Here is a 12,336-nt window from a genome sequence, read left to right on the forward strand (position 1 = left end):
TCTGAAGCATTTCTGCTATGTTTTCTTCTAGTAGTTTCAAGTTTCCAGGTCTTGGGCCAGCACCGTGGCTCACTAGGCTAATCCTCCGCCTAGCGGCGCCGGCACACCGGGTTCTAGTCCCGGTCGGGGCGCCGGATTCTGTCCCGGTTGCCCCTCTTCCAGGCCAGCTCTCTGCTGTGGCCAGGGAGTGCAGTGGAGGATGGCCCAGGTGCTTGGACCCTGCACCCCCTGGGAGACAGGATAAGTACCTGGCTCCTGCTATTGGATCAGCGCAGTACGCCGGCCATTGGAGGGTGAACCAACGGCAAAGGAAGACCTTTCTCTCTGTCTCTCTCTCACTGTCCACTCTGCCTGTCAAAAAAAAAAAAAAAAAAAAAGTTTCCAGGTCTTACATTTAGATCTTCAATCCATTGTGAGTTGATCTTTTTTTTTTTTTTTTTAAGATTTGTTTATTTTACTTGAAAGGCAGAGTTAGAGAGAGGAAGAGAGCAAGAGGGAAAGGGAGAGGGAGGGGGAGAGGGAGAGGGAGAGGGAGAGGGAGAGGGAGAGGGAGAGGGAGAGGGAGAGGGAGAGGGAGAGGGAGAGGGAGAGAGAGAATCTTCCATCCAGTGGCTCACTCCCCAAATGCCTGCAGTGGCTGGAGCTGGGCAGGCTGAAGCTAGGAGCCAGGAGCTTCATCTGAATCTCCCACATGGATGCAGGGACTCAAGCACTTGGGCCATCTTCCCCTGCTTTTCCCAGGCACATGAACAGGGAGCTGGATCAGAAGTGGAGCAGCTGGAATTTGAACCAGCAACTATATGGGATGTCAGCGTTACAGGTGGTGGCTTAACCTACTACACCACTGTGCTGGCCCTGTGAGTTGATCTTTGTACATGGCGAGAAACAGGGATATCCTCTTCTAGCACCAGTTGTTGAAACCACTGAGTTTTTTCCAATGCATGTTCTTAGTACATTTATCAAAGATCTCTTGGCTGTAGATATGGGAGTTCACTTCTTACTGTTCCATAGGTCTGTGTATCTATTTTTATGCCAGTGTCATGCTGTTTTAATTACTATAGCTTTGTAATATACTTTAAAGTGTGGCAGTATAATGTGTCCTGTTTTGTTCTTTTTGCTCAAGATTGCTTTGGCTATTTGGGGTCTTTTGACATTCCATACAGGTTTTAGTAGTGCTTTTGCTACTTTGCAAAAAACAAAAAGTAAATAAAAATTAAAAATGTTACTAATATCTTGATAGGGATTACATTGAATCTATATATAGGTTTTGGTAGCATAGAGATTTTAATGATATTGATTTTTTTTTTTTGACAGGCAGAGTGGACAGTGAGAGAGAGAGACAGAGAGAAAGGTCTTCCTTTTGCCGTTGGTTCACCCTCCAATGGCCACCGCGGCCCTGATATTGATTCTTCTGATCTATGAATGTGGAATGTCTTTCCATTTCTTTGTGTTCTCTTCAAATTTCTTCATCAGTGATTTATAGTTTTCATTGTAAAGATCTCTCACCTCTTCGGTTAAATTCATTCCTAGGTATTTTATGTATTTGTTTATTTGTGGCTACTGGAAATGAAATTGCCCCTTATTTCTTTTTCAGATAATTTGCCATTGGTATATAACGGTGCTAATGATTTTTGCATGTTGACTTTGTACCCTAGAACTTTGCTGAATTTGTTAGTTTAGTAGCTTTTTGGTGCAGTCACTGAGATTTTTACATAAGATCATGTCATCTGCAGACAGTGACAATCTGCTTCTTCCTTCCCAAGTTGGATGTGCTTTATTTCTTTCTCTTACCTAATTGCTCTGGCTAGGACGTCCAGCATTATGCTGAATAAAAGTGGTGAAAGTGGACATCTTGTCTGACTCCATCTCTTCAAGAAAAAGCTTCAGCTTTTCCCCATTCAGCATGATACTAGCTGATGGGCTATTATATATGGCCTTTCTTCTTCTTCTTTTTTTTTTATTAGGCAGAGTTAGACAGTGAGAGAGAGAGAGAGAGAGAGAGAGAGAGAGAGAGAGAGACAGGTCTTCCTTCTGTTGGTTCACCCCCCAAATGGCCACTATGGCCAGTGCTCTGTGCTGATCCGAAGCCAGGAGCCAGGTACTTCTCCTGGTCTCCCATGCGGGTGCAGGGCCCAAGCACTTGGGCCATCCTCCACTGCCCTCCCGGGCCACAGCAGAGAGCTGGCCTGGAAGAGGAGCGACCGGGACTAGAACCCGGTGCCCATATGGGATGCCGGCGCCGCAGGTGGAGGATTAACCCAGTGAGCCACGGCGCTGGCCCCTATTATATATGGCTTTTCTCACGTTGAGGTATGTTCCTTCTGTCCCTAATTTGTTCAGAGATTTTGTGAATTTTATCAAATGCCTTTCCTGCGTCTAGTGAGCTACTCACATGATTCTTGTCCTTCATTCTGTTCTGTGGTGTTTCCAGTTATTGATCTGAGTATGTTGACACATCCTCGCATCTCTGGAATGAATTCCATCTGATCGCGGGGAACCATCCTGTTAATGTGCTGTTGGATTAGATTTGGTAGTATCACGTTGAGGAATTCTGCACCTGTATTCATCAAGGACACTGATGCGTACCTTTCTTTCTTTGTTGTTATGTTCTTGTCTGATTTGGGTATAAAGGTACTGCTGGTTTCTTCTATTTATTGAAAAAAATGTTGACTTGCTGTATGTTGCCCTGTTCATGTTGAGGTACATTCTCTCAATGCCTAATTTATCAGAGATTTTATTATGAAGGGATGTTGGATCTTTATCAAATATGTTTTCTGCATCTATTGCTTAATGTCTCTTCTGTTTTTTAAAAAATTTAGGAGCTGGGGGCCAGTGCCATGGCTCACTTGGTTAATCCTCCATCTGCGGCACTGGCATCCCATATGGGCACTGGGTTCTAGTCCCGGTTTCTTCTCTTCCAGTCCAGCTCTCTGCTGTGGCCCGGGAGGGCAGTGAAGGATGGCCCAAGTGCCTGGGCCCTGCACCCGCCTGGGAGACCGGGAGGAAGCACCTGGCTCCTGACTTTGGATCGGCGCAGCACCGACTGTGGTGGCCATTTGGGGAGTGAAAGACCTTTCTCTCTGTCTCTCTCTCACTGTCTACAACTCTACCTGTCAAATAAAAAAAAAAATTAGGAGCTTGCACTGTGGCACAGTAGGCAAAGCCTCTTCCTCCAGCACCAGCATCCCATATGGGTGACAGTTCATGTATCCTGGCTGCTCCTCTTCTGATCCGGCTCTCTGCTATGGCCTGGGGAAGCAGTAGAAGATGGCTCAAGTGCTTAGGCCCCTGCACCCACGTGGGAGATCTGGAAGAATTTCCTGGCTCCTGGCTTCAGATTGGCCCAGCTCCGGCTGTTGCAACCATTTGGAAAGCGAGTCAGCGGATGGAAGACCTTTCTCTCTGTCTCTCCCTCTTTCTGTAACTCTACCTCTCGAATAAATAAATAAAATCTTTTCAAAAATTTTAAGAAGGAATGGAGCCAGTGCTGTGGCATAGCGGGTAAAGCCGCCATCTGCAGTCAGGCATCCCATATGGGTACTGATTCGAGTCCTGGCTGCTCCACTTCTGATCCAGCTCTTTGCTGTGGCCTGGGCAAACAGTAGAAGATGACCCAAGTTCTTGGGCCCCTGCACCCACACGGGGAGACCTAGAAGAAGCTCTTGTCTCCTGGCTTCGGATCAGCCCAGCTCCACCATCACAGCCATTTGGGGAGTGACTCAAAGGATAGAAGACTCTCTCTCTCTCTCTCTTTCCCTGTCTGCTTCTGCCTCTCTGTAACTCTGACTTTCAAATAAATAAATCTTTTTTAAAATTTTAAGAAGAATTGATATTAATTCTTTTTTAAAAAAGATTTACTTATTTATTTGAAAGTCAGAGTTACTCAGAGAGAGAAGGAGAGGCAGAGAAAGAGAGAGAGAGAGAGAGGTCTTCCATCTGCTGGTTCACTCCCCAATTGGCCGCAATGGCCAGAGCTGCGCTGATCTGAAGTTAGGAGCCAGGAGCTTCTTCCGGGTCTCTGATGCGGGTGTAGGGGCCCAAGGACTTGGACCATCTTCTGCTTTCCCAGGCCATAGCAGAGAGCGGGATCGGAAGTGGAGAAGCAGGACTTGAACCGGCGCCCATATGGGATGCTGGCACTGCAGATGGCATCTTTACCCACTACACCACAGTGCTGGCCCCAATTCTTTTTTTTTTTTCTTTTTTTAAAGATTTATTTATTTATTTGAAAGTCGGAGTTACACAAAGAGAGGAGAGACAGAAAGAGAGGTCTTCCATCCGATGATTCATTCCCCAAATGGCCGCAACAGCCAGAGCTGCGCCGATTTGAAGCCAGGAGCCAGGAGCTTCTTCCAGGTCTCCCACGCAGGTACAGGGGCCCAAGGACTTGGGCCATCTTCTACTGCTTTCCCAGGCCATAGTAGAGAGCTGGATTGGAAGAGGAGCAGCCGGTACTAGAACCGGTGCCCATATGGGATGCTGGCGCTTCAGGCCAGGGCGTTAACCCGCTGCGCCACAGCACCGGCCCCCCCAGTTCTTCTTTCAATTGTGTGAAGCTAGCTGGTCCTGGGCTTTTCTTTAATGGGAGACTCTTAATTACTGATTCAATCCCACTGTTCATTATTGGTCTGTTCAGGTATTGTGTTTCTTCAGGAGCCTACTCTGGTGTTTGTGCCAGGAATTTGTCCATTTTCTTGAAGTTATCAAATTTGTTGCCATATAATTGCTCATAGTAATTTCTAGAAATTCTTTTTATTTCCGGCGTGTTAGTCATAATGCCTCCCCTACTCACTGTGGTTTTATTTATTTGACTCTCTTTTCCTTAGTCTAGCTAAGGATTTGTCCACTGGGTTTGCATCTTAGGGCCCAGCTCTTCACTTCTTTGATTTGTGCGTGTTGTTTTTAAAAGGCAACTCTTCACACCACTAAAAAATAGCAACCTGTCCACTCCCAGGGACTTCCCAGTACAGCCTGGGAGTCAGCTCCAAATCTCTTCAAGGAGCAGGTATGTCTGGATACTACAGGAAAAAAAAAAAAAAGTTGACAGTTCTCATATATCTCCTTCTTACCTAGTACAGACAGTTTAGATGCACAGCTAATCAAATTAGTTTCTTTGCATCAGTACCGTGGGGTTTTTGCAGTCAGTTTATCTCCACTTATCTCCCTTTTGCTCTGGTTGGTGATGGCTCGGGTTCAGACATCCTGAACACTCACTTCTGCACTCAGACTACACCTGACTTTTGTTGAGAACACGTTCCTTTGGCAGGACTTCCTTCTTTTATCTTCTGGTCTTGTTTTATCAAATCTTATTCCTAAAGGAAATCAATTCTCTCTTAAGTGAGTCCAGTTTCTCTTTGGTTTGAGGCAACAGGAGGTTTTTCATAGCAGAAAGAGCTTTGGCCCCTGATTGAGCTGGTTCTAGGCTCCTGGCTGTGATCTGGACTAGTCCAAACAGATGTGGGTATTTGGGGAGTGAACCAATGGATGAAAGATTTTTTTTCTGTCTCTTTTTCTTCTCTCTCTTGCTCTCCCTTTCAGATAAAATGAAATAGATAAACATTTTTTAAAAAACTAAGAATGCTGGCTGGCAGCTTAGAGAATGCATGCTGTCCTGGCTTTGCTGCTTATTGTCCACTGTCCCAAGGCAAATTGCTAAATTGCACTAGATCTCATTTTTCTCATCTATAAAATGAGAGGTTGGGGGCCCAGCACTGTGGCGCAGTGGGTTAAAGCCCCAGCCTGAGGCGCTGGCTTCCCATATGGGTGCTGGTTTGTGTCCCAGCTGTTCCACTTCCAATCCAGCTCTCTGTTATGGCCTAGGAAAGCAGTAGAAGATGGCCCAAGTACTTGGGGCCCTGCACCCGTGTGGGAGACCTGGAAGAAGCTCCTGGCTCCTGGCTCCTGATCAGTGCAGCTTTGGCCATTGTGGTCATTTGGGGAGTGAACCAGTGGATGGAAGACCTCTCTCTCTCCCTCTGTCTCTACCTCTCCCTGTAACTCTGCCTTTCAAATAAATAAATATTTTTTTTAAAATATGAGAGGTTTGGAAGAGACTAACATTAAGGGCTTTCCCGTGAATGACATCTTTTTTTCCACCTGATTTTCTTTTTCTTTTTTTAAGGTTTACTTATTTATTTATTTGAAAGGCAGAGTTATAGGGGGGGGAAAGGGTGGAGAGAGAGAGAGAATCTTCCATCCATTGGTTCATTCCCCAAATGGCCTCAATGGCTGAGGCTGGGCCATGCTGAAGCCAGGAGCCAGGAGCTTCATCCAGGTCTCCCACGTGAGTGGCAGGGGCCATCTTCTGCTGCTTTTCCCAGGCCATTCGCAGGGAGCTGGGTGGGAGGTGGAGCAGCCAGGACTCCTAAATGGAATGCGGACATCACAGGCCACACTGCCAGCCCAGACTCAGGTGTTCTTGATCATCTCTTGTCTTTGGGACTTTTTCACCTTAGGTTGTTCCACTGGAGTGTGTTCTCATCTCCCAGCCTTGTACTGTAGTTGTTACTTTAGATTTCATTCAACCCATATTATCAAATAACTTCTACATACAAACTGAGTTGGGCACATCCACATACATTCTCTTCTTGAATTCTCACAGCTGCCCTGAGAAGACAGGTCCTATTTTCCCCTGAGAGTCTAGGGCTCCCGGCTTTGGCCTGGCCCAAGGGCTCACAGCTAGTAGTTGGCCTGAGCAGCACTTGAGCTTAGCACTTCCGACTGTCATTCTTCACCCCTGTCCACAGCACAGGCACACTGTCCTCTCCTCTGTTGCCTCCCTTTTTTGTTGAGGCACCGTGTGCTCTGGTCCTAGGAGTCAGCCATGCACCTTGGCCTCTGTTGATGACTCTGCTCCCTCTCCAACATGGGGCAACGGTGGACACCTGTAGCTTACGGCCTGCACAGGGTCATGGTGCGCTTTTATACTTGCAAAATACGGCTTTCTTTGTTCCCTTTGTAATTGTTCCATACCTTATCAGAGGCAGGCATTATGTGTGGCTCGCTTTACAATAAAAACTTTAGCCCGCTTTTTAAGAATCCCATTAGTCCATTCTTGTGGGAGGCTGCCATTCCATTTCAGCTTCTTCCTACGTGGGATTTTTGCTTTCTCATGGCTTGTCATTTAGAGTGTCTGGTGTGGCCCTTCACCACAGCTTTATCATGTACCACACTGGGGTATTGCTGAATGGCTTTCTTGTTTCCTTGCGGTGCAGAGTTGTTTTGTGTCTTCTGACATTTTATCTCAGTGTCCAGGCCAGGAGTCTACTGAGTCTTTGAGTGTTACTGTTAATACCAACTTGCTTTGCCCCCGGGGATCTAGATTGGATGAAGCAAAGTTTTGAGATCAGCATCTGATGCTTACTCACCTGATACTAAACATCTGGTGTTTAACCAAAGCCAGCTACAGCCCTGAACATGACCCTCAGGGCTCCTGAGTTCGGCACCCTGGTCTGACTTACCCTCTCTGAGTCACGTCTTGCCTCCTCTGCTCAGGAAACTCGATCGGGGAGCGAGCTCACATGCAAACACTGAGCAATAAAGCGAAGGTGTGGTTGCTTGTGAGGACTCTCCAGAGTGTTCCCACCACACCTGTGCCCATGCTTGCCGCACGTGCACCGTCTCCCTGCTGAGACTCGGAGCACCCCACCCTCACTCCCTACCCGCACACAAAACAGCCTGACTCTGTCTTGTGTCCCCAGCACTTTAGACATTTGCTGGCATAGTGAAAGCCACTCATCCCATATTTCTTGAGCAGAAGTGAGATGCAAAGGTACATGTGGCCCAGACAAGGGGATGGCCAAAGGGTCTGCACACTCAGCTCACTAGAAGGCCCGTTCCCGGTGAGTGCGGCACTCACTGATGCTTATTTACTCTCTCCCTGCAGATGTGCAATGCTTTCCAAAATGCCAACATCTTGATGCTCATCGCAGGCTGTCACTGTGAGTAGCCCTCCCCCATGAGAGGGTGGCGCTCCGCACCCTGGGTGCCCTGCTCCCCGGTGTCTGACGCTATGTGTGTCCTGGTTTGGTTTGTAGCTTCTGTGGTCAGGGCATTCGAGAAGAATGATTTCTTTGATGCCGGCATCACCAAGGCCCAGCTCTTCCTCTCCCTCCACGATGCCGTGCTGTTTGCCTTGTCGAGGAAGGTGGCAGAGCCCTCTGAGTTAAGCCTGGACGAATCCGAGACTGTGATACGGGAAACCTACTCAGAAACAGACAAGGTGGGATGACGTAAAACCTCGCTGGTGGTGAGAGGCGGGGCTGAGGTGGAGGGAACACCTGATCACGTGGAGATGAACCTTGTGCAGGAAAGGTTTTACAGTACAGCTGTGCCAGCGTTTGTGCTCTCTTATCCGCTGATCAACGGCGGTGGCCCTGAGCCCCCAGTGTCCCCACGGCCCTGGCATCCGGATCGGATTCAGGACACCTCCCCAGCTGAAGGGAGAGTTTACCCAGTCCAGGGGGACCTCAGGGATGCTTTTACAGCAGTCTTGGTCAGAGCCATACCAACTGCCAAATATTTGAAATACCTTCCCTAGCTATTCTTTTAGGACCTGTCCACACCTCACCCTTGGAATAATGACTAAAACTAGCAAACCAAAACATTTGCCAGTCTAGTACTTTGCTTTTTTTTTTTTTTTTTTTAAGATTTATTTATTTATTTGAAAGGCAGAGTTACAGAGAGAGAGACAGAGAGGTCTTCCATCCATTGGTTCACTCCCCAAATGGCTGCAACAGCCAAGGCTGAGACTGTCTGAAGCCCGGAGCCAGGAGCTTCATCCAGGTCTCCCACATAGGTGGCAGTGGCCCAAGCTCTTGGGCCATCTTCTGCTGCTTTTCCAGGCCGTTAGCATGAAATTGGATCAGAAGTGGAGCAGCCGGGACCCATATGGGATGCTGGTGTCATAGGCGACTTAACCGGCCTTGCCATAACACTGGCCCTGATACTTTGCTATTATTACATTGTGAGGAATGTAAGATTTACTCAACCTAGCCAAATGCAAAGGGGAATGATGCCCAAGTCAGAATTTTTAGTCATTTATTAATACTAAGTAAAGACCTGGGTGTACTTCGACATTTTCAAATCAGTGACTGTATAGGTCAAAGGTTTCCCAGAAAGGGAATTAAAACTATTTTCTAATGACTAGAAAGGATTTTCCATTCTAACCCAATTCTTTGACTTCCATATTTCAATAATGTTTGAATTTTTTATGACAAGAAAAGTATTGCCAAAATAATACCTGTTTTTAAAAATTCCAAGAAGTAGGGACCAGCGCTATGGCGTAATAGGTTAAGCCTCAGCCTGTAGCGCCAGCATCCCATATGCGCACCTCTTGGAGTCCCAGCTGTTCCACTTCCAATCCAGCTCTGCTGATAGTGTGGGAGAGCAGTGGAAGATGGCCCAAGTGCTTCGGCCCCTGTACTGGCATGGGAAACACAAAAGAGGCTCCTGGTTTCAGAATGACCCAGTCCTGGACATTGTGACCATTTGGGGAGTGAACCAATGGATGGAAGACCTCTCTCTGTGCCTTTCCCTGTCTGTCTGTAACTCTGTCTCTGTCTGTAACTCTGCAAATAAATAAATCTTTTTAAAAAAAAATTCCAAGAAGCAATACAAAGGGACCAGCATTGTGTCATAGCAGGCTAAGCAGCCACCTGCATTGCTGGTATCCTATATGGGTGCCAGTTTGAGTTCCAGCTGCTCTACTGCTGATCCAGGGAAAGCAGTGGAATGGAAGATGGCCCAAGTCCTTGGTTCCCTGTACCCATGTGGGAGACCTGGATGAAGCTCCAGGTTCCTGGCTTTGGCCTGGCCCAGCCCTGGCCACTGAAACCATTTGAGGAGTGAACGAGAGCATAAAAGATCTCTTTCTTCCTTTCTTCCTTCCTTTCTTTCTTTCTTTCTTTCTTTCTTTCTTTCTTTCTTTCTTTCTTTCTTTCTAAAGATTTATTCTTATTTACTTGAAAGACAGAGTTACAGAGAGAGGTAGAGACAGAGAGAGAGGTCTTCCATCCGCCAGTTCACTCCCTAGATGACTGCAACAGCTGGAGCTGCACCGATCTGAAGCCAGGAACCAGGAGCTTCTTCTGGGTCTCCCTCGAGAGTGCAGGGGCCCAAGGGCTTGGGCCATCTTCTGCTATCCCAGGTCATAGCAGAGAGCTGGATCGGAAGTGGAGCATCCGGGACTCGAACTGGCGCCCATATGGGATGCCGGCTCTTCAGGCCAGGACATTAACCCACTGCGCCACAGCACCGGCCCCTCTTTATTTATTTATTTATTTTTTAAGATTTATTTATTTGAGAGGTAGAGTTATAGACAGTGAGAGGGAGAGACAGAGAGAAAGGTCTTCCCTCCGTTTGTTCACTCCCCAAATGGCCGCAATAGTCAGAACTGTGCTGATCCAAAGCCAGGAGCCAGGAGCTTCTTATGGGTTTCCCATGTGGGTGCAGGCGCCCAGGTACTTGGGCCATCTTCCAGTGTTTTCCCAGGCCACTGTAGAGAGCTGGATTGGGACTAGATCCCACGCCCATGTGGGACGCCGGCACCGCAGGCAGAGGATTAACCTGCTGTACTATGGTGCCGGCCCCTAAAAGATCTCTTTCAAGCATGCTCTCTCTCTCTCTGTAAAACTAAAAAAAAAAAAAAAGGAAGAAGAAGTAAAATAAAATCTAGGGCTGTAAAATAAATGCATCCTCTTCCTTCCTTCCTTTTTTTTTTTTTTTTCCTCTTTGCTCTTTGTTTCTTTCTTTGCTTTGTGCAGAATTCTCACAGGTTATTTGTCTCTGCTTGTCCAGGATGTTTCCCCTGCTAACTCAATTTGAATATATTTTTTTTCTCTTCCACTCTACAGCCCAACCCCATTGATAAAATCACAGACTCAAACCCTTCGAGTAGGAAGGGACCTCAGAGCTCATCAGGTTCCCTCCCACCTGGAGCAACAATTCTCTCAACGTCTTGGGTGGTCCCTGTGAAGCTTAGAGACTTCCATTGGTTGTCAAACTTTGGTTTGTGTCAGCTTCACCTGCACATGCTGTTAAAGACTGCTGAGCCCCTCTGCATGTCCCCATCCCTTAGATTTCTGGCTCAGCAGGTCTGGGCTGGGACCTGAGACTGCACAGCTAACCAGTTACCAGCTAACAGGCTGCTACTGGTACAGGAACCACACTTTTGAGAACTACTGCCCTCTAGGTACAACATACATCCTTCACAATTCTGGTACCTCAAGCCCTGTTATCTCCTAAAATTCTTTGCTGAAAACTTGAATTTAATGAGAAACTTTTAACCCACCCAATTGTATTTTCAGAATGACAAACCAGGAAGTAAAATTAGTGGTAGTTTTCTAGAAAGTCCCAAAATTTCAAGTCCAGGCTTCTTCAATTCACCGGAGCCCATAGAAGAGGAGTTGTCCGAGTTTGATCTGGAGCTGGAACCCGTGCTACAGTCGGAACAAGGGACTAGACTGGGCCATGGCCTAGATCTGGACCAGGAGATGGAGCCCGAATCTGAGGCAGAGCCCAAAACAGAGTTGGAGACCCAGCCAGAGCCCAAGCCTGAAACGGAGAACGAGGCGGAGATGGACAGGGAGCCTGCGTCCACATCCAGGCCCAGGATTTACAGCCAGCCTCGGCGCCACCACCAGCCTGTGTATCACCCTGTGGTTCCCAAATCCCAGTCCCAGAATCGGTCGTGGTCCATGGAGAAGAGACGCTCACAGAAGGATTCATACACATCCGAGGGCCACAGCAAAGAGATGAACTGAAAATGAGGGATAGAGGATCTTTGACACACCCTCCGCACACCAAAGGGGCTGCTTGGTTATGAGACCTGGACTGGACACAAGCCAGCAGGCTTGCAATGGGCCTCTGGCCTTCTTCCTCGCTGTGGACTGGGATTCCACTCCCAGATCTCACTACTAAATGCCAGGAATGATCCCCGAACTCCTGATCTGGGCTCCCCTCCTGTCGTCCTCAGCAGATGCTGTAGTGAAGAGTCTTCTTCACACACCCACATCTAGGGCTTGTGCCAGACCATCCCTAACTCCCTCCTCGCGTCTGTTCCCCTTTCTCCAAAGAGATGAGGCTCAAATAAAATATATAACTCTAGTTCTGCTTGCGTCCTTCCTGGACCTTCTCCCTTCTCTGTATTCTGTCTCCTTAAGGAAATGCCAAATAAGAGGGATGCCAGAAGGGAGTAGACAAAGCAGGGAACAAGTGAGCAAGAAAAAGAAGTCAGGTGGAATGTGTGTATCCCATGCGTGGTGAAGGTGTCTTCATCACGCTGACTGTGGAAGTGGGAGAAACAGGCAGGTCAGGCCAGGCTAAAGGTAAGCCAGC

General features: G+C 47.6%; 1 protein-coding gene across 5 annotated transcripts in view; it reads left to right on the forward strand.

Annotated features, from left to right (window-relative positions):
• SLC26A8 (solute carrier family 26 member 8) overlaps window positions 1-12,105 on the forward strand; it is a 92,766-nt gene extending 80,661 nt beyond the window's left edge. For 4 of the 5 annotated variants that reach the window (XM_051855725.2, XM_008262830.4, XM_008262833.4 and 1 more), the window contains 3 exons: window positions 7,886-7,940; window positions 8,037-8,221; window positions 11,307-12,105. In XM_051855725.2, the coding sequence (XP_051711685.2) occupies window positions 7,886-7,940; window positions 8,037-8,221; window positions 11,307-11,762 (696 nt within the window). In that variant the 3' untranslated portion in view covers window positions 11,763-12,105. Of the gene's footprint in view, window positions 1-7,885; window positions 7,941-8,036; window positions 8,222-10,853; window positions 11,284-11,306 lie in introns of those variants that run through there. The other variant, XM_008262832.4, reaches the window with a different exon arrangement.
• Window positions 12,106-12,336: the final 231 nt, after the last annotated feature.

Source organism: Oryctolagus cuniculus, chromosome 5 (genome assembly GCF_964237555.1).
Source record: "Oryctolagus cuniculus chromosome 5, mOryCun1.1, whole genome shotgun sequence".
NCBI classification, from domain to species: Eukaryota; Metazoa; Chordata; class Mammalia; order Lagomorpha; family Leporidae; genus Oryctolagus; species Oryctolagus cuniculus.